This window comes from Coloeus monedula (genome assembly GCF_965178545.1).
Source record: "Coloeus monedula genome assembly, chromosome: 16".
NCBI lineage: Eukaryota > Metazoa > Chordata > Aves > Passeriformes > Corvidae > Coloeus > Coloeus monedula.
This window is the reverse complement of record NC_138796.1, coordinates 13,802,019-13,822,843: the sequence shown is the minus strand read 5'-3', so window position 1 is coordinate 13,822,843 and position 20,825 is coordinate 13,802,019. Positions and strand designations below refer to the sequence as shown.

The 20,825-nt window shown below is 42.4% G+C and overlaps 2 protein-coding genes across 2 annotated transcripts in view; one reads left to right on the top strand and one right to left on the bottom strand.

Annotated features, from left to right (window-relative positions):
• The window catches only part of GTF3C1 (general transcription factor IIIC subunit 1), a gene marked incomplete at its 5' end in the record, with an annotated part of 38,004 nt that extends 33,774 nt beyond the window's left edge, over positions 1–4,230 (bottom strand). The window contains 6 exons of the mRNA XM_082292457.1: positions 137–260; positions 750–846; positions 1,414–1,557; positions 2,616–2,792; positions 2,963–3,172; positions 4,001–4,230. Coding sequence (XP_082148583.1) covers positions 137–260; positions 750–846; positions 1,414–1,557; positions 2,616–2,792; positions 2,963–3,172; positions 4,001–4,230 — 982 coding nt within the window. The remainder of the gene's footprint in view (positions 1–136; positions 261–749; positions 847–1,413; positions 1,558–2,615; positions 2,793–2,962; positions 3,173–4,000) is intronic.
• Positions 4,231–4,297: 67 nt separating this feature from the next.
• The window catches only part of KATNIP (katanin interacting protein), a 56,474-nt gene continuing 39,946 nt past the window's right edge, over positions 4,298–20,825 (top strand). The window contains exons 1-10 of the mRNA XM_082292547.1: positions 4,298–4,368; positions 4,732–4,859; positions 5,288–5,363; positions 6,849–7,018; positions 11,635–11,720; positions 13,313–13,450; positions 15,459–15,720; positions 17,057–17,206; positions 19,252–19,415; positions 20,491–20,567. Of these exons, the coding sequence (XP_082148673.1) occupies positions 5,302–5,363; positions 6,849–7,018; positions 11,635–11,720; positions 13,313–13,450; positions 15,459–15,720; positions 17,057–17,206; positions 19,252–19,415; positions 20,491–20,567 (1,109 nt within the window). The 5' untranslated portion in view covers positions 4,298–4,368; positions 4,732–4,859; positions 5,288–5,301. The remainder of the gene's footprint in view (positions 4,369–4,731; positions 4,860–5,287; positions 5,364–6,848; positions 7,019–11,634; positions 11,721–13,312; positions 13,451–15,458; positions 15,721–17,056; positions 17,207–19,251; positions 19,416–20,490; positions 20,568–20,825) is intronic.

Here is a 20,825-nt window from a genome sequence, read left to right as displayed (position 1 = left end):
AGTAACACATTTATCTACATAATTGCATGGACGGATTTTTTACTTACACCTCTTTTAATTTAAGATATGAAGCTCATAGATAGAATGGCATCAATGTAATCACACAAAAAGACAGCAAAACCATTGTTCCAGTCACCTTTCTTTGTCTTGTAGGGTCCTCCACTGGGGTTTATGTCTTGCAAGGGGACAGACACGACCTTGGCCAGGCCAGCATTCATCATGTACTGATAGAGACGTTTGAAGGTTCTCTCACAAAGGCCCTGATGCAAAGAGAAATGGCAAAAGTCACTGCAGCCCAAAAGCTTCACCTGCTGCTGACTGCTATCAAAGGCATTCTACCACCTGTTCTTACAACACAGTATTTTGGGGTAAGATATCCATAAGAAACTTAAAAGCCTTAATGAAAGAAACTGAAACTTAGTGCAGACAGTGGGCAGAACCTGGGATGTTCCTGAGTGCGTTGTATCCCTCCAACTCTGCCACACACACAAACAGCAGCATTGGAAAAGTAAGAACTGCACAATGACATCCATTGACAAAACATTTCTGAAGCTGTGGCTGGAACAGAACTCCTCCCCCATGACAAACACCAACAGCAACTTGATCTGGTAGGTTTTTGAGATCCTTCTTTTGATATCTTACCCCAGAATTTTGTGCAACTTTAGAAGCAGGTAGTATGAATGAGGGCCTTTGATACTCATTCTCTAGGTTCTACTGAGTGAGAATTTGAAAAGAGGAATGAATCTCACCAATTCTTCCCTCAAGTTTCCTAGTGTTTCCATCTGGTTTGAACGAGCACTTAGCATACTTGAGAGCTTCTCCATCAGAATATCATATTTGCTCCTCCTAACCAAGAAAGAGAATTATTTTACATGTAAGTATGCATATAACTTCATAAACATGAGTTGTAGCTTTAGAAACTGTCAGTCACTAGAGAAAGTATGCTAAGTGTTCTCAGATTCGTTTAGGAATTCTAGTTTTCTTTTCCTCCTGTGAATAGCACATGAGATAATTTGTCTCTAAGAAAAGACCTCAAATGAGGCAACAATGACTAAGCCCAAGCTGTTACTTCACTGGCAACCCACAGAAGCACAAGTTCTAATCATAAACAAGACAGAAAAACAAAACAAAGAATTTACTAGAAACGTGTTTAAGTGAAAACAGTCCGAATTAACTGAATGATTAGTGCTACAAAAAGAAGAGTTATGTTTATGTAGGCAGGTGACAGGCACTAGAAGAGCCCGTTGTTTACAGCTTCAAGACAAGTTCTAAAGTGTCCGACATTTGGAAAGGAAGTTAATAAAGAAATTGAAAAGAGTCAATTCCGGGAAACTTTGATGATTCTGTGACAACAGAACAATCCCTCATCATTGTAAAAGGTCAAAGGGCACCCAGGAGACCCTTAAACCATACCTATCAACGTGGAAGCGAGTCAGAAGTAGCAGGATTGAGTGCTGCTGTGCTCCGCTTGGCAGTCGGATGACGTGGGACTGCATCGTTATCAGACCACTTCTATCCAATACTCTCCTGTGATAATGAAGTTTTCCAGCATCCACTCTAAAGAAAAGATGGCAAGGTATCTATAGGAATAGGACTTCTGCAAACAAATTGTAATTATCCAGTACTCAGAACACTTTACCTATATTACCTACGGCCTTAGTGACACATGGCAATTTTCAAAGTGACACCTCGAAGTTAGGAAGTGCCACAATTAAGAAAACCTGTGAAATTTATTTTCATAGTTAATCCAATTAAACTCTGATTTTAACCTAGAGCCTTTATACACAGAGTATCATGACATGGGTTGATGAGGCAGTTGAATCAGCATTGTATCCCCATGCCCTCTTTTTCCGTCCTCTCCTTCTAACTCGTGGCTATGCTGCAGTCACTGCCCTCCTTGTAACAGCTCTGGTATTCATCTCCCTCCTTGGTGAGCTGACTTGGGCCACCAAACTGACAGAAAAGCATCCATAAAAGTTTTCCTCTCTGTCCCCATCACCTTAGTTACCTACAAGAGCTTCCTAAGTGGCAAAAAACCAATGCCAGGTGGTGTGCAAGCTACAACCCATGTATGTCCTAAAAGCAGTGAATCCTTAGAGCAATGCTGATGTTCTCCAGAACTTCAGAACACATCCAGAAGTTCCTAAGAAGGTGTGTAATGCTCTTCCATCAGCAAAATACATGGTCTAGTTTGGGAGCTGGTAACTCAGGCTCCCACTCAATGGAGGAGATGTCATACAGGCAGATGCTGCAGACAAAAGGCAGCCGTCCAAGAATCCCCTCAGAACTCGTGCAAGATACTTAGCCAGCAATTTAGAAAAGGAAATTAAAATCATTTTTCCATCTCAAATTTGAAGAAAAAGTTATTTAGAAAAAGCAAGAACTTCCACAAATTTGAAACCTGTGTATTGACCCACCAGACAAATTTTTTGCTCTCAGAAAATATCAGGAAGGATAACAAACTCAAGGATAAGACCAGTTCTAGCAAACAGGCTCCCAGAACTAAGTACTCCTGGTAGTAAGGATGAAACACTACAGATGAGAGTTCAAATCAATACACAGGAATATTTAAAAACAACTTTAGATTTAATCCACAGAGCAAGATACAAACTTACTTGAAAGCCCCACTGTGAAGGTCCCTCTGAAGCTCTCCCTGCCACCGAGCTCGGCCCAAGCGCTCCAGAATGCAGTAGGAAAAGTCAGGGAGTTTCAAGTCAGGGTCCCCCTCCCAGCCTATTAAAGCTCTGTAACGCTGCTCTTGGGAAGCAACAATGACTAATTTCTCTCCCCATCTAAGAAACAGAAGGAAAAGTAATGTATTGTTATTGGCTCCATAAAAATAGAGAGATCAATCCCTTTCTTTCCACAAATACCACTCTTGACATAATCTGTACAAACTGAGCAAGGACTAAATTTCAAAACTTAGAAATATTTTAATGCCAGATATAAGGCTTTCACTCACTTTTCAACAGCTTCTTTGTAAGTATAACAAGGCTGCAAATCTTTCTTCCTTATTTGATCAGTGATATCTACTCTCTCTTTAAAATATTGGCAGGAACCTTGTATGCCATCTTTGTTATCCAAAATCATGTGGACAGGATAAATATCATCTGAAGAAACAGGATCTCTTTTGGATTCCAATATTCCTGTTTCAAGGTCTATTTCTTCATATCTGAAATAAAAGCAAAGAGCCAACATTTAACCAAGCAAGAAGAAATACAAGATTGACACAAACAATGCTGATACCTCTAAGAAGTATCTTGGAAGAATGAAGCTCCTTTGAAACCCCCAAACTGGAAAAACATGAAGAGCAGAGCTGCACTCCTCAAGCATGACCAAACCTTTTCAGCATGCAGGAGACAGAAGGAGGCAAATGCATTATTTAATCTTTGAAAGGTCAAGCATATGAGAGTAAGAAAAGTAGTGGGAATACGAGAAACATGTAGTTCACAGGTACGTCCACCCTGCTGAACCAGGACATGTAAACTCTGCCTGTACCTAAGCAGAAACCAGTCATTTGAACGGAAATCAAGTCAGGACTCAAAAAATTCTCCTAAATCATAGAATCATCAAAATTGGACGGGACTTTTAAGATTATCCAGCTATGCACCAGCACTACCACTGTGACCCCTTAAACCCCATCACCCAGCGCCAGGTCTTAAAGCCCTCCATGCATGGTGCCTCCACCACCTCCCTGGGCAGCCTATTCCAATGCCTGACCCCCCGAACAGTGAAAATTCTTTTTATAATATCTAAACAGTAGCTCAGAGCCACCCTCGGCCCTGCCTGCTGCCACCGGCCATCAAACTGCTGCTGCAGAAAAGCCGGGGCGAGAAGGGGCAGCCCGGCAACCGGGCCGGGTTTAGCCGGCAGTGAGCCCGGGTTTAGCCGGCAGTGAGCCCGGGTTTAGCCCGGCGACCAAGCCCATGTTTCGCCCAGCAACCAGGCCCGGGTTCCCCGGCGGACAGGGGTCTGTGCCGCCCCCGGTCGCTGCCCTCACCGGTCGTGCAGGCGGAGCGGCGGGCGCGGCCGGGGCAGGAGGTAAAAGCGCACGTCGGGCTGGGCGCTGAGCGCGGCCCAGAGCAGCTGCTGCGTGTCGGGCTCCAGCGGCAGCGGGAAGGGCGGCGAGCGGGCAGCCAGGCGGTGCCAGAGCGCGGCCGCGGTGATGCCGTCCAGCCCCTCCAGGGCCACCTCGTCCAGCAGCGCCCACAGCGGCTCCATCGCCTCCATCCCCCGCCGCCGCTTCCGGGCCCGCGGCGCGCAGGAACTGACGGCGGCGGCGGCGCGACCGTCGCCAGGGAGACCGAGCAACAGGCCCGGCCCGTGCCGCGCCGCCGGGGGTTGTGTCTGCGCGGGGCCGCGTCCTGGGTCAGTGTCTGCCCGGGGGCCGTGTCCGGGGACTCTGCCCCGGGATCTCCGTCCGTCCGGGGTCTCTTTCCCTGGTCCGTATCCGTCCGGGAGCTCTGCCCGGGGGCTGTGTCCCGGGTCCCTGTTGGTCCGGGAGCTCTTTCGGGGGTCAGTGTCCATCCCGGCTCCATCTGGGGGCTCTGTCCGGGGGTTCTCTGCGGGGTCCGTGTCCATGTGGTGTCTCTGTCCCGGCTCCGTGTCCGGCCTGGGGCTGTGCCCGCGGCTCCTCCGCGCTCTCCCCGTGCCTCGGGCCGGGGCCGGGCTCTGGCAGAGCTGCCCCGCGGTCGGTAAGACACAAAACACGGGGTTCTCTCTTTGGTACAGAGCTCAACGAGACGTCCTGGTGGCACATTTAAACTTCTGAGAATGTAGAGCGCACCCCCGCACAACTTAGCAGCTGCGGCTTGGCGAGGATTGCTGGAAAAACTCAGGTTTCCTGAATGGCAAGCCAGGTAAAATCTTTAATTAAACACTTTATAGATATACGGCCTCTGCAGTGAATAAGCTGTAGGATAAACTGACTTAACGAGTCGTAGCAGCTCAGAGAATTCCTTCCACAGCTGTGCTTTGGGCACAGCCCTTCAGCTGTGCCCCAGGGTTGTCTTGCTTGCCAGGTCTGGGATTATAAACTTGTTATAGCATATGCCTTCCACTTTCAGTGTTTTTTGGTTTTTCAGTAGATTGTGAAGGGTTCTGAAAAATAAGTAAAACAACCACTGTTCCCTCTGTTCTTCAGGAGCTTTATTTACAGGCCTGACAGCTTTATGCGTGGTTGAAGCAGGAATGTTTTTCAGTTTATAGCCTTCTCATCTATTGAGGGTGCAAAACCAGTGGTACTCCATATAAATCATTCAGTGTGACCATTATATTCTCATTTCAGGTTTATGTTAAGACATGGTGACTGACTTTGATGAAAAACATGACGAATATTTAATATCCCTTCAGCAGAGAAACCGGTAAGATTCGCATTTGTTACCACTTTGGGTGTGAAATATTTGCTGTACTGTATCAAATATCAGCAGCTGTGATGCAAAGTCTGACTTGCTGTGCCTTAAAACATTCAGGTGTTTCTCTCTTTTTCCCTTTGTTTGCTAAAAATTCTTATTTCCAAAGGAGATCACAATGTTTCTTCAGCATTTAAAATATAAATACATTTATTAATAAAATAGTTACTTTTTCCACAGCTGACAGGGAAGATTTTTGTTTATAGAGCAAGAGCTTGTAGATTCAGAAGTAACTGGCAGCTTGCGCTGTGTGAGGACGTAGTTATGAGGCACAGTTGTTATGTTGTCAGAAGTACAGAAAAGTGGGAAATAAGGACAATCCAGGTTGCCTTTGCAAACTCCAGTATCTTTCAGTCAAGTTTCAAACATTTTTTTTCCTCTTTGTTCATGTGTTCCTGTCGCTATAGCCTGGACAGATGAACTTTGTAGCTTAATTTGGAGGAGTCTACAGAACTTTCTTGCTGGATTCCTTCCTTTACCACAAGCCATAAGGTTTCTAATCAAATTCCATAACAAACTGGTTTGGTAAAAAGACCTTGAAGGCCACAATTATGTTAAAAGACCAGCCAATTTTTACGACCACAGGTTTCTTTTCTGTATAGTATCCTAAAGCAGTTTTGGAAAGGGATAAAGCCAGTTTATTTAATGGTTAAACCAGCTTGCATCCTTGATATCATAGCTCTAATCCTGACTGCTGGGGACATTCTCTTGGGAAAAGGTGGTTTGTGTCAGACACGTGGGGGGCATTGGCTTGTGGATTGAGCCATGCTGGAGTCAGAGGGAAACCAGGTGGTGCAGGGGAATGCACAAATTGTCACCCACGTGATGCCGACCTCCTGGCCTCCATGTCACCTCTCCAAAGGAATCAGCATGGACTGGGTATAACCCGTGGTGAAAGGAGAGAAGATGAGAGTTGGAAGAGGGAGAGGAGCTGTTTCACTGAAGCTGAGCCCATGGAAGGGCATTATTTTGATATTATTTTAACCAGCCTTTAATTTTCTGGTATCTCTAACTGCAGTATTGGCTGGAGGCTTTCTACCTCCAGTTTCAAAACACAAATAATCATTTTTTATTCTTGAAAAGAGTTCAACAATTTTTAAGCTTTTTGAAATTCTAAGTGAAATTCCTTAAAATTTTTAAGAAGAAAGGTTAAATATGCAAAATACCAAATGGAGAAAATAATGTGAAATAAGAAATAACATGGAAAAAAATCTCAGAAAGGAAAAGCCTGGTCAAAGTTAATCTGCCACAGTGTGTGGGTGCTCATGCACACATCGCAGAACAGGAACAGACCCTGGAAGGTGTATTCTGAAAGGGTTACTTGAACTGGGAACATATTTTTCAGGTTAGTGACATGGTGTGTTGTTGTATTTATTGCTGATCTGACCATCTGTGCACACGCTGTGCAGGGATGAATTATTGTCCTTTCTCCTTCAGGCTGCAGGAACGGTTAAAAAAAAAAGATCCCGTGCAAATTAAACTGGAGCAGTTGGAAAAAGGATTTTCTCTGTATGTGAATGGAGCTAACTCAGAGCTGAGGAAGTACCGCCGGAAAATCACCCCACACAGCTTCCTGAAAAACAGGCCCAAACCCACCAGGACAAAGGGTGAGTGCCATGGAAGCCTGGCAGAGGCTGCACCAGAGCTGGTACTCACTCAGGGAGGTCACTGGCCAGGCTGTGATCCAGGGGCAGCACCACTGGGGCTTGGTGGGATGAAATTCCCTGGAAACCGGAGTGCTTAAGCTGGTTGTGTGTAAGGAATGGTCTCTGCAACACCCTATCAATGTTTCACTTGATCCGTCATTAATTCCAACATTTAACTTTCCTGCCTCTTCATTATTTAAACAGCTCTAACTAAAAGTAGAAGATTAGAAATGTATATAAATTGTCAGTGGAAAATAATGATATACCTTTGACACATAACACTATTAAAGAGGATTTAAGATCTGATGGACTTCAGTGTTATCCAAGTCTGGTGTCCTGAGGACAAATGACATCTGATGACATAGGCAGTAATCAAATTATATCCAGTAATAGCTTCATTAAGCTCATAAATTACATTTAAGCTATAATAGTTGTCTTAAAAAGACAGCTAATCTTTATTTAAATATTTGAAGTAAAGAAAATAGACCGTTTTTTCCTAGTGATTAGCTGGCTTTATGGAAAAATGGGTATTTTGTTTCTAATTTAAGTCTGTCATCGAGAGCAGTGCAGTGACAGGAATAATTTTGCATGCATGAAAGTATAAAGCATGAGCTTACTGGCCTTCTAATCTATTTAGCATAATGAAAAGAAAGTTGATTTTACTGAATCCCTGTGTAAAGCAGTTTATCAGCCTTAGTCAGTTATGTTCACACTTGCTGCAACCTATCTCAGAGTGTTTTTTAATATGTGATAACCTGCTTAAGCTTCATTTTCACCTAAAAATAAAGACAAAGAGTTAAAAAAGTTACCTAGTATGATAATTCATTGATTGAAAGTTCATTAATCTCAACAATACTGGAAACTAACTATTCCTTTAATAACTGTTCCAAACATGGCTCTAACTTAATCTCTTTAATTTGTTTTCCTGCTACACTGGGCACACACTACTTGTTTCCAGGCTGAGGTGTGTTCAGCTTAGCTGTCTGCTGTATAATTTCCTGCAGGTTGTATGGGATGGTGATGAGGAATCAGCTTGTCACCTGGTTCCACTGTGCTCTGTGAAAATGAAACCTTGTGTGTAATGATGCAAAAATGTTCACGTTCTTCAGTTCTGGGAAATGGTGGAAATTGGGTGCTCTGTCACACAGGGCTGATAAACCTTCAGGTAGCTAAAGAGGGTGTAAATCAACGTCTTGGACTTTTTGCTCCAAAAATTGTGAAGGGATATTGTGGCAGCAGCTCTAGTGGAACTCTGTCAAGAGAAATTTCATCTTAAAGATCTTAGATTATGTCTAAGCTTAAGGAAAATTCTTTATTTTTATGGTCCCTTAATGCCTTTTGGTTCAGTCAGGGTAGGATACATGTCTTGTGAATCTCTAAAGACTTCAGTTGCAGTCTCTGTTCCTTTCCTCAACTCCATCAATTAGAGACTGTAGCACCATCTCTGCAGAAGATTACTCAGTGTTTTGCTGTTTCTTAACTCTCCAGTGGTGTTGTTTTAAACACATGAAGCTGCAGTGAAAGATACCAACTGAACCAACATCCTGTCATTTTTCCTCTTCCATTTGGTTTTGCTGCTGGAGTCCAGAATGGGAGTCACTGCTGGTCTGTATGAGCTTCTTGCCTGGGGGTTCTACTGTAGCAATTCTGTGGTCTCTTTCATTTCTAGACATTTCTTCTCAATGATTGAATATGATTTTACTTAAAGAAATGATTCCTAGCTGAGATACGGCACTGAGTTTTCTTCCCTATCCATCTCCCCTGAGAGTTATTGCATCATTTATTACTTCTAAAGCATCCATCTGTAGGATTAGTCTTCATTGAAAGATTAGGAGTGGGTGATACTTAATAATCCAGAATGGGCATAAATCCCTCTTTCTGGTTCCTGAAAGTGTCATCATAAATCTATTTGTCAGGACTATTTTCTTTGTGTTCCCTAGGAGTAATTACTGATAATAGTGATTGATAAAGTTTCTATGCTTAGGATTGGTAATGAATTAAAGTAAATGATGGGTTGTGGGGTAGTGAAGCTGGGCTCTAGGTGTGCTGTCATTTCTTTGGGTCTATAACCCACACCTAGTTTCACAGCTATGTTTGTTGTTCCAGTCAATGTCTGTGTGGTCACAAATATGTGGTTTGAGGGTAGTGTGGGCTCTCCTTGGATTAGGACTAATATTTTGAGGATGTATTTCTCAGTCCTTCCCTACTCAAATAGGCACTGACAGCTCAAGTCTCTGAGGGAATGACACCGGTGGACCTGTTCTGTGTGCCCAAATGGGTACTGGTTGGTATTCACATCCCATCCATCCCATGGGAAGGATATTTTTGTTCCAAAGTAATGTTGGTTGCACAGATGACTCGGTCAGCTGTATCAGCCTCTGCCTGGGATTTGAATTACCATTTTTCCTGGCTTAGTGAGACCTGGTCACATGAATCCATCACTAAGTAGAGTAATGGAATTGTGGAATTGGGAAGGACCTTAAAGCTCATCTTGCTCTATCCCCTGCCATGGGCAGGGACATGTTCCACCATCCCAGGTTGCTCCAAGCCCTGTCCAACCTGGCCTGGAACACTTCCAGGGATGGGGCAGCCACAGCTTCTCTGGGCACCCTGTGCCAGGGCCTCATCACCCTCACAGGGAACAGTTTTTTTGTAATGTCTAGTCTAACTCTACTCTCTGTCAGTGTGAAGCCATTCTCTCTTGTCCTGTCACCCCTGACTTTTAGAGTCTCTTCAGACACTCAAGCAATTCTGAGGATGAAGCACTCAGCAGTGGTAGCATGAGTCCTGCCATCTCCCCCTTTCCTGCTTACATCTGCAGCACACATGAGGGACTTCTGGGCAGTTGCTTTGCAGAGATGGATTCTCAGAGAGTGGAAGGGAAAGGTGCTTCCAGTTCTCTCCCAAAGCACTGACTGAATCCCGCCATGCTTCTCACAGTGTAAGCTCAAGACAGTTCACTCTCAGTGCCAGAAGAGCCTGTAGCAATCAGCCCCAATGCTAACGACTCAAAGGATTTCTGGTGTTACTTGGGAACAGCCTACTGGAGTAGCAGGAGCCCTAGTTGGAAGGGCTGTTTCTCATCCTTGGAGCAGTCCTTTCCTTTTCCCCTCTGTGTTTAGTCCTGTTTTGGGCCTATGAGACAGAGAGATACTTTATGCTGAAGCAATACAACATCCTGTTGCTGCTCTGTAGTGTTGTGATCACTCCAAATGGACATAAGCAAACACTGTTCCCCCAGGATGGTCCCACCCCAGGCCTGTTCCCTCCTGGCTGCTTGGACCAGCTTTTATGCAGTTTCCTGGTGAACCAGATTGCCCAAGGGCCTACAGCTAAAAGGAATCTTTGATGTTTTCCCACAGTTAAAACTTGTCATATCAATTCTCTGAACAGGTCACTGCACAGGTGCATGGAGGGTTGTCCAACCCCCAAAGAAGAAAATGTGGTATTGAGAGCTGTAATGAGCAACCTGATTTAATTCTGAAGTAAGCCCTGCTTTGAGTGGAAAGCTGGACTCGGTGACCCCAGAGGTTCCTTCCAAATTAAATCTTTCTGTGATTCTATGACCTTTGTAGGACAATTGCTTCTTTTATTGGTAGTGCCAGTTCCTGCAGCCTTAGGGTGACCATTAAATTATGGCTTAAAGAAAAAAGGTTTTGCATCAGCTGTTTTTCTCCACTGAGAAGAAATGGAAGCTGTAAATCTGTCTTGGCCATAGGAAATGAGATGCCTTTATTTAGGATGCTACTGAGAGTGTTGATGTTGCCCTTGTTCCGTTGAGGACGCTGATGTGACCTGCAAGTTTGTTTGTCTCTCTTAGTCAAAGCATCTTCTCAAAATCCATTGTTCCACTCTAAGTTGGGGCCATTTCCAGCACAGGGACCCTTAGTTCTCCTTGACCATACAGAGATTTTTTGCAGAAGTTCCTGAACTAACTCTTCCTTGCCTTAGAAATGAAGGCTAATGGTTGTTTGTCCTTAATTCATGGCTTATACATTAAGAATCCTCTGCACAGTATGTTAAATACCTAATAGATTCTGTTTAATCTGCTAATACCTTATGTTTCCTTAATTTTGAGAACAGATACACACAATTCCTTTGTAAACCCAGCATATCACCTGTTGTTCACCAGAAGCCCATCTGCCAGTCTGCCTTTGGTAGTTGGGTTCTGGGCTCAGTTGGCTTCCTAAGAGAGGTTACTTTCTACCCAGCTGGGGGTCAGGATGGTGTGCACCCCTGTTCTAGAATGTATTTCTGTATTTTCGTAGTAAAAAAGGTGGGGCTTCCCCTACTGTTAAGCTATTCTATCTTAAAAGAATTTATTCTCTTAAAAACACTGGATGATAACTGCCCCTGAAGAGGTTCAAAACTCCTGCTGCCAGAACTGGCCAGGATCTGATGTTGGATGTCTTTGCAGTTGTTGATTCCATTCACGTGTCGGATTCACTCTTCTGTCCTCAGTTGGGGGGGGAAACAAAAACCCACAAACCCACGAAGTAAGGTGTATGTTTATTGTCTAATACTGTGTTTCTGCTTTCTGTCTCCTGTCTTCTAATTCTTGTGTGCCCCTGGTGAAGAAGCAGCCCAGCTAGAAGAGAGTGGGCTGCCAGAACACAGCACTCAGACTGCCCCAGGCAAGATACAACGCAGGAATTGGCTTCAGGTATGGGGCAGGTGGAAGAAATGGGGCTTTGAACTAATTCTTAGGTTGAAAATAACTTTAGGGGAAATTGGTTGCAAGCGGTACAGAGTGGGCAGCTGGGACTCTCATAGAGATTGAGTGGCTTGGTCTGGACACTGACAACATGAAATGCTACCCTGCCCAGATTTTTGTCTGCTTGGAAGCCTAAAGAGGCAAATCTCATTGAAAGGGTTTGGTTTCAGTGACATTCATCACAGAAACTTTTGTAGCCTGGACATGATTGGCTCAATGTGTCCTCCAGCAGAGTAGCTGCTGCTGGGTATCTCTGATGGCACCCTAAGGAATTTATCTAGTGCAAAGGATGGAGAAACTCATTTGGAGAGACATCCCTGGCTGTTACTGCTGTTCTCCACCCTGCAACAGGATTGAGGGACAAAGAAATGTAATTTGCGTAATTTGAGTTGTAATTTGTGATAAATTCTTGTAGATCATAAGAGAGGGAAATGCATCTAGGTAATAAAAATATCCTATCTGTAAGAAATTTGGAGCCATCAGCTACATAGTTGTTGCTTCACCAGAGAAACCTCAGAAGAGAAACCCATTTTCTTTTGGCCTAAAGAAGGATCTGAGTTAACCTGTCAAGGACTTAATTAAAAGAATAAATGTGAATTCAGAACAATGGAGACATGTCACCTAAGTAATTACTTGATTAGCCATTGGCCTGGCTGGATGTCCAGTCTGTGCTTGAGTGATTGGATCAGAGGTCTGTGCCAGCGTGGATCAAGTGTTTGTGCTAAGCAGGTTTTCTTTTCTTTCAGAAAATACTGCACATTGAAGCTTTAAGGCTGCATTACTCTATTTACCACCTTTACTGCTTAGCTGAGTTCATTTTCTCAGCTGCTGTTTCTCCCAGTAGATCTCTGCTTACATTATGGCCTGTCAGGACTTCTTTGCTAAATTTGCCAGATGTGTGGCTCTGTACTAAAACGTGGTTGCTACTTGGGCCTAGCTTAGGATGATTCCTTAAGTCTTTTGTCCAGGTGGATGGGAGGATAGGAGTTATTGTGTCCTAATGAACAACTGGAATTATTAAGCTAAGGAAAAGTGCAACCACAGACTGAGAAGGAGGTCGTGCCTCAATAGCAGTTTCCTTTGCCAGTGATGTTCCATGTGGATTTTTTTGGATAACGAGAGGACCCAGCAATTCCTGGCCAAACCTGTCAAACTTGGGCTGTGCTAAGGGATGCTGTGAGGGGAAAAGATAGACTTACTGAAAGAATTCACCCAAGTTGTCTTAGGATATTCTCTCTGGGACATCTCTGCCCCTGGCACTTAGAAAATGCTAGAGGAGTATATGAACAACAGAGAGCAAGGTTTAATATCACTGCCCACTCTGGGCACAGCAGCAGCAGCAGGTGGGGAGTTTGACCAGGGCTGTTAAACCATACCTCAAGGGCCCAAAGGTGAGCTCAGGGAGGGCAGAAACCTTCTCTGGAACAGAGGGGAAAAGCAGTTCTTGATCATGGAATTGTTATATAAGGTGTGATGGTTACTCCTTTTGTACCACTGATATGCAGCAGAAATCTGATTCCTTTGAATGTTTCTGTTGACAGAAAACTGTGGCGATCAAAACAGAAAGGGGGGATAAACTCTACATTAAACCATCTCTGGAGTACTCTGACGATTTTGAACCTTATGAAAGCTTGAGTGTGCAGAGCAGCAGTGATGATGGTGATGCTCCTCTCTCCCAGGTACAATTGGCAGTTGCCTTCTGTTGTTCATAGCAGTATTGTTTGAAGTGTGAACCCAGGTATCAGCCTCAGCTGGAGCATCCAAACCCAGTATGTAGTGGTGTCTTCATTAGAGAATTTTGCTTTGATGAGACGTGACAAAAAGAAGGAAAAAATAAAAAGTAAAGCTTCTTGGAAAATCAAATCTCAGTCAGCAACACAAAAAATGTTAAACCTTATTTTTGGAGGTAGAATATTGTCTCTGTTAGGTTGAATCTAGGTATTTCCTGCAAGGAGCCTGTTTCAGTTCACTTAATGGTTGTCCAGGTGAACATCACTCCTGGGTGTCAGGTTAGAGAAAGCTGAAACAACAGCTTTTTGTCCCTTTAGGTTAGTCTTTAAATAATGATGCTAAAATTGTTGGATGTCATTGTTTTACCTAACAAAAATCAGACGAAAGTTTTGAAAATGTTATAATCAATGCAGTTGCTTTGCATCAAGGATTGTTGTTATATTGACTGTGCAGCCTTCCATTTGATCACTAATTGCAGTTTGTTCTAGCACACTTCACAAATGTGAAAGAAAACAAATAATGAACAAAAATTCATGAATGTTTTTCTGCCTAACTAATTAACGACATAAATAAAGCGTTTCTGGGTAGTGGAGTAGCATCTATATATGAAACTGTTTACAGATCTTACCACTGATATCAGACAAAATTCCCAAGCATATTTTCCTAGCTTGCATCTTTCTCTTGTTGCTATATTGCTCCTGAATTGATGATTATTTTTTGCTCTACAAACTGGTAACTTGTTTACACTGATGGATATTTATATCTTTTATGTGTTTTTAATAGTAAGCCAATAATTTCAAAACAACCCCCCACTTTTCCTTTTCATCAAGATAGAAATAATTTTGATTTTGCTGAGGCTATAATGTGTTTTTTTTAGTGTCTTGTTACAATGCAGATGCAGAGGTTTCAAATGAAAAGAAAGCTTTTACAATTTCCTGTCAAAGAGCTGGAAATATTAGTTTTAACTGTCATAAAGACATGCTTGATATCAAGGCTCAGGTTGCTTATAAACCCTCTTTTGAACCTGACTTTGTCTGCTCTTTGTAATATATTTCTGTCAACATGGATTTCCTAACAAGTGTAATCTGTAGCAGCTTGAAGCTTTCATTGCAAACTGAATATACACTGTCACAGTTCATTTGTACCTAAGTTAGCTTCAGGTTTTCATTTTATACAGTTTGCTTACCTATATTTATCTCAAAACTCTTAATACCAACAAAGCAGGGGGGGAAAAAAAGCATTTAAGAGATGCAAGGTCTTTTCCTTTTGCATTCATAAAAGCACACAGCTCTCCAGCATCATCTGTGCTGTTTGTGGTGCATGATGAGAGAGGCAGGGCAGTTTTTTCCACAGTCAATTTCAAAATAGGTTATTTTTTGCATAAAATCCTGTTACAGTGTGTCCATTTCAAAAAACTCCAAGCAAACTGGGAGCTTAGCCCATTTGACCCCAACTCTTTTTCTACTGGTTTTTGAAGTACAGATGTGTACAAGGCAGGACTATTATCATCTTTCAAGTGCTTAAAAAGGAGTTGCTGCTACATGAGCTTGACAGTCTTGTGAAGGCATTTGGAAATTCTGGATTGCAGCTACTCTTCAAATAGCAAGGCACAACTGTGAGACTGCACAAATATATGCCTTTGCTCTCCCCCTTACTTGCTTTTTGTAACTTACTCCTAAAAATTGGTTTTGCACATAAAAACTCCTTGGTCTACAGAATGTTCCTGCTGGATACTGATGAGAAGGAGCACAGGAGTTGTGGGATGATTTTTTTTTTTACAAGCCCTCATCAAAGGAGCCAAGACATAACATAGGAATGTGAATATTTTTAGCTGCATTACAGCTCCGAGTTCATGAGAAGATTTTTCTTTCTCCTGGGGAGGAAGAGGCAACCACTCTGGTTTATTTTAAAATACAAGTTTGAGCTTTTCTGACAGATGTGTTTATATTGTACCAGGAATTGAGAAGCAGCTTGCAGTGCAGTATGGAAGAGGAAAGGATGGAAGAAGACTCCCTTAGTGATGATTATGACTCTGTTGAAGAGGATGTGTTTTCAGAGCCATCTCCCACCGAGGAAGCAATTACAGGCTTTGAAGGCCTTCAGCTGGATAGCAGTGGGGCACTGCAGAAGGAAGGTTCTGAACATCAGGATGCTGGGAGATGCACTGGCCTTGATTCTGGTGCCTTGACTGTGCTGGAGTTCAACCAGGATCAAAGCAGTGAGTCTGTGTCTTTCACACTACTACAGTGCTACAATAACAATTCCTTGAGGGAAGTTTTTAAGGGAATAGCTGGTTGATCATTAGGAGTTACTCCATACCCTCCTAAGTTCTCATGCTCTTCAGCAAACCTGTTGTTTTGATCTCCTCATTTGGGAGACTTGCATCGTCTTGTACTTCATAAAAAATTTTTTTGCAAAGCCAAAGACACAGCCCTGGTTAATGCACCTGCATCACCATGTCTGGACACTGGAACTAAGATTGTCTCAGACTGTGATATTTCTCAAGAAATCATCATGTTTTAAAATATATTTTTGAACCGTTTTTGCACTAATTCAGGAAGCCAAATCTTCCCAGTCTCGATTTTATTTCACATCCAGGGTGCTGGATACTTGTCACAGTGTGGGCTGTAGTTGACATGAGCCCCTTCTTTTTGTCTCTTTTTGTCTCCTTTGGAGACCTCAGTGTCCAAACCCACAACCAGTCATTAGGTCTCAAAGATGTTTTTAACAAAGGGTGGAGAGTTCAGGCAGAAACCAGACCTAGAACTACCTTCAGTAGTTCTCAAAATTCCCTCCCTGCTCATTTCAGGTACAGTAATTGGTTTTGGTTTTTTGGTTTTGTTTATTTTGCTTCTTTTTTTTTTTTTTCTTTTCCTAATCCATAGTTAATTGCATAAATTGAGAGGAAGAATCTTTGAATAAATTAAATAGAGGAGTGTTCCTTTTATTATCATAGATGTGAGTGGAGTGTGAATGGGGAGAAGGGCAGGAGAAGAGACAGGAACAAGGGATGGAGCTGCAGTGAGAGCAAGATCTCTGGGAGAGTGCATGACTTTTTGTCCAGAGGGAAATTTCAAAGCTGTGATGGAAGCAATAGAGGCATTAATAATTCTCAGATCAAAAAGTGAAAAAGTACTTATATGAACTATTCTAAGCAACCCTCTCCCCCTTTGAAACTTCTAAACAAGACAACATTTGAGTCTGTATTTTAAGAATTTACTTTGGTATAACTGTGTTAACGAGTGACTCAGGACTTCTCTTTTATTTTTGCTTTTCTTGACAGTAATGCAGGTAAATATCTGGCAGAGATGAGATGTATTGGTACATTATAATACTATTTTTATTTTGTTTCACTGAGTTAGTGCCAGCCATGCATATGTGCTTCTACATCAATAGAACAGTGTCAGTGAAAGGGAGGGAAATCATCACTTCAGCTATGCCAACATAATTAAAGTGGCAAAACTTCAGCATTTAAAATCCAATAATTTTTCCTGCGCTGGCTGCTTCCATGTAACTTAAAAGTTTGTCATTTCTGTTTCCTCTTTATCTTGCAGAAGTGAAGCCAGTGCGAGTTCTCTCAGCCAAAAGAAAGGACAGTGCTGAAGTGTACATTCCTGTCAAACCAGTCATGCTGAAAAATGAAGTCACTCGGCCACTTTCTGCTGAGTTCTTGCACCAGGACAGACATGAAATAATTTGTTCTAGTAAGAAATAAGAATATATGATGCCAATAAGGAGAGTTTTCATGCTTTTTCCCCCTCTGGCTCAGATGCAATTTCAGCACACATCTGTCATTAAGTGATTTTTTTAGCTGTCACTCCCCTGCCTGTTTTCTTTTAAGTGGAATTTTCTGCGCTTTTGTTGTTGTTTTTAACACCTTGAGTGTTCTGACTTCAGTGAAATTATGATAAAGTATAAAATCCTGTATACTTTAATCTTCTGCCACATCTTTACTATTTTCCTTCTCTTTTTGCTTCCACAGCACAAGATTTTCCCTCTCCATTTCAGTCCTTGTTCAGTACTTGCTCTGTGTTTCCCACTTCCCTCAGGGAGATCTGTTCCCTGTGGTATTAATGGAAATGTGTGTTCTCCCAATCAGCAGTTGATGTTTGGTGGAAGAGTTTAACACAGCATATTTGTAACAATACAAAATTCAGAGTTCTCTACCACAATAAAGGCACGGTTTTCCACAGCATGACAAAAGAGCTCTGTGAGTGCTTGGGACTGTACTTGAATTACACCTTAAACACTGAGATCAGACTGCAGTGCTGAGTAGATATGCCAGTATCTAGGACCATACTGGAAAATATTTTTCCTGGGCTGGAGACATAATTTGAAGCCACTGCTGTTTGTTCTAAAAATCTACTGCTAAGGTGTGGTCTTTTCCTGGGGAAAAACCCCAACAAAACACACCAAACCCCAAATGTCAGGGCTGAAGTCATGACTGCAGCTGTAGTTCAGTGCAGTTCTTAACTGAACAAGTGTGATCAGCTTGAATTTTGAAAGGTCTGAGGTGAAGTTTTCAGACCCACCATACTCTGTGGCCAAGCTGCTCTTTTCAGAAAAGCAGAATCCAGATGTTTCCCAAGAAAGCAGTAAGGCCAGTGGTTTTGGAAAGCCAAAATATTAGTTTCTTAATCAGCAGAAAACCAAACAGAGGAAAAGAAGTTAATTCTTTTTGGCTCCAGAATAAATCCCCTTTGTAGCTTCTGAGACCCTCACCCACCATCTGTTGCAGCAGATGTTGCTTTGACTTCCCAGAGATGTGTGCAGCATTTTCTCAGGTTATAATAGTGCTGGTTGGAACTGTTTCTGTCCAACTATCATGTTAAATTCTAAATTAATTTCATTTCAGGGGGATGATACAGTACAGAAGAACAAGCAGATCTTTACCCCTGTTTTTTGCAGAGATGACTGATGCTTGTTGGAAGTTTTCATGGGTGTATGTGCAAAGAGTGAATGCACACAAATCTCAACTCAGTTTTAACTTCTTGTCTTTTCAAGGTGGACTTCATGTTACTTGCACTGTGCTCTCCTTCCTGCAGCATTGAGAGCACACTGGCACTTCAGCCTGTTCAGTATTTCCCCTCACTCTAAATGTCTGTACAACTTCAGTCTCTTCTCTTCCCTTGACTTTTAAAGCTCTCAGATACAACCACTGTGCTTCTCTTTTAGTCCAATCTCACATCATCTGTTGTTAAATTTTATTTCCTTTCTCTCAAACCTGTTTATAGGCTGTGACGTTTCTATTTCTCCGTGAAGTTTGGGAAGATTGGGATTCGTGTGGGCATTGTGATGACTGCTTAAGTGATAAAGTCATTTATTTTGCCTGGTAAATAGTGACTCCTGACTCCCCTTGTTTTGCTAGAAGACTCTGGGGATTCCTTCAAAGTAGCTGAACACCCCAATTACAAATTCCTGCTGTGCTTAAATTATATATACTTGTTTTCAATGGACTATTACAAGGCATTTCCACTAAATATCAGAACAAAGCAATCTAAAGGCATAAAAATTATGTTCCTCATTTGTCAGTTTTCCTCTTCTTATGATGATGTTTTAACTGTTGCCTAAAGTAGATGTGACTTGGAATCTTAACATAAAACCAAATTGGGGGAATTCAGCCTCGTTTGGGATGGTTACAGACTGCTTGCAAAGCCCTGTAACTGAATGGGATGTTTCGGATGCTGGAATGTTCCATACTTGTGTGTCCTGAACAAATGAGTATTTCTTCCCTTTTTTTTGGTTGCAGAGCCCTTAAGTCGACCAGAAACATCCCTTTCAGTAACTAGGAAGAGTGTGTGTGAGAAGGATCCTGACCTCTCCATTTCAGCTGTGGTTCAAGCAGTGCAGATTGAGAACGAATTCTTGCAGGGAGATCTGCAAAGGCAGACAGTTGCCACAAACCCCCAAAAGGTATGGCAAAAAAAAGAGAGCTGTTTGATCAAGTAGCAAAACCCCCATGAATTACAATCTCTTACACATTAAGATTGTGTATGAATGAATGGTGATGCTCCCTAAGTGCAATTTAATTTGTGTTATTCTTCCAAAGGCTTGTTTTCTTTAATCTGCTTCCTCAGGATGGCATCCCACAGCTCCCTCTTGATTACAGGGATCACTGAGCAACTGATAGACCAGCCATATGATGTGTCTATACAGTCAAATGCACAGCTGCAGGCCCACTTGAGCCATTTTCATCCTGGAAGCTTCTGAAACAAGACAATGTGTGATTTCCATCCCAATGAATCCTACCTTCCTCCAGGACTCATTAATATGGGTACTGTTCCCTGTTAGTGCATGCTCTGCTTTTGGAGCAGAGCTGTCCTGTACACTGCTAGATCTCACTGAGGGTTTTCTGCCCCAGTGTGTGTTCATCTCTTACCTCCAGCAACCATGTTTAAAAACAATTAAAAACTCATAAGCAAGGAAATCAACAAAAATCAACAAAAAAGTGAAGTAAAGTCAGAGAAAGAGCCCATAGCATTGTAAGAATGCAGCACTTTTCCTCTGTTTTCTCTTAGGTAGCCTACTGATAGCTCTGTATTTAAAAAATAAATCATTATTTTGTGCTAATAGAATTGAGGGGTTTGGGGATTTAAGAGACTTTATGATCCATTTTTCGAGGAGAAGGTCTAGTAGACCTGTGCCAAAGCTTTGGCCAACCTTGAGTCCTACCAAATGTAGACAGTGAGATTTTATAGATATGTTTATATATGTGTGTGTGTGTATTTTGTAGTCCTCAGAGTTGGCTTCCACATTTTCTTCCATGTAGCAGATCAAGCTCCAAGCTCAGCTCTTTCATTGCAAATCAAGACCAACTTCATGAAATGTGCTTTAACTTTGGATAGGCTTACAGATGAGCTGGGCCCAAACTCTTACTTGTTCCAGAGATGCAGATTGATGCTATTTGGTGAGAACAATCTGAATGAAACATGTTCATCTTTTTCTTACTTAGAAGACATCTTCTGTTTCATCTCTTCTTTCTGCAATGACTGAACCTCCAGAAAAACGCCAGACAAGGACTACAGTCACAAGAGCTGTGGAGAGATTCTGCCCTTTTGGAAGCAGGTATATATTTATATATATTTGCTTCAGGATAACTTCCTTCTTTGAAGACAGATTTTTTAGAATACCACCAGTCCAATTGCTATACCCAGTAATCATCAAATACTTGAGACACCATGCAAGTGGCAAATTGGGGAATGCAGCCTTGGGCCCGTTTCTGTGGAGCAGGATCTACCAACATCTCACTTTACTCTCTTCATATCATCTCTGCATTCTCTTCTCACACTGCCTTAGAACCAGCTGGGAACTGGAGCCCAGCTT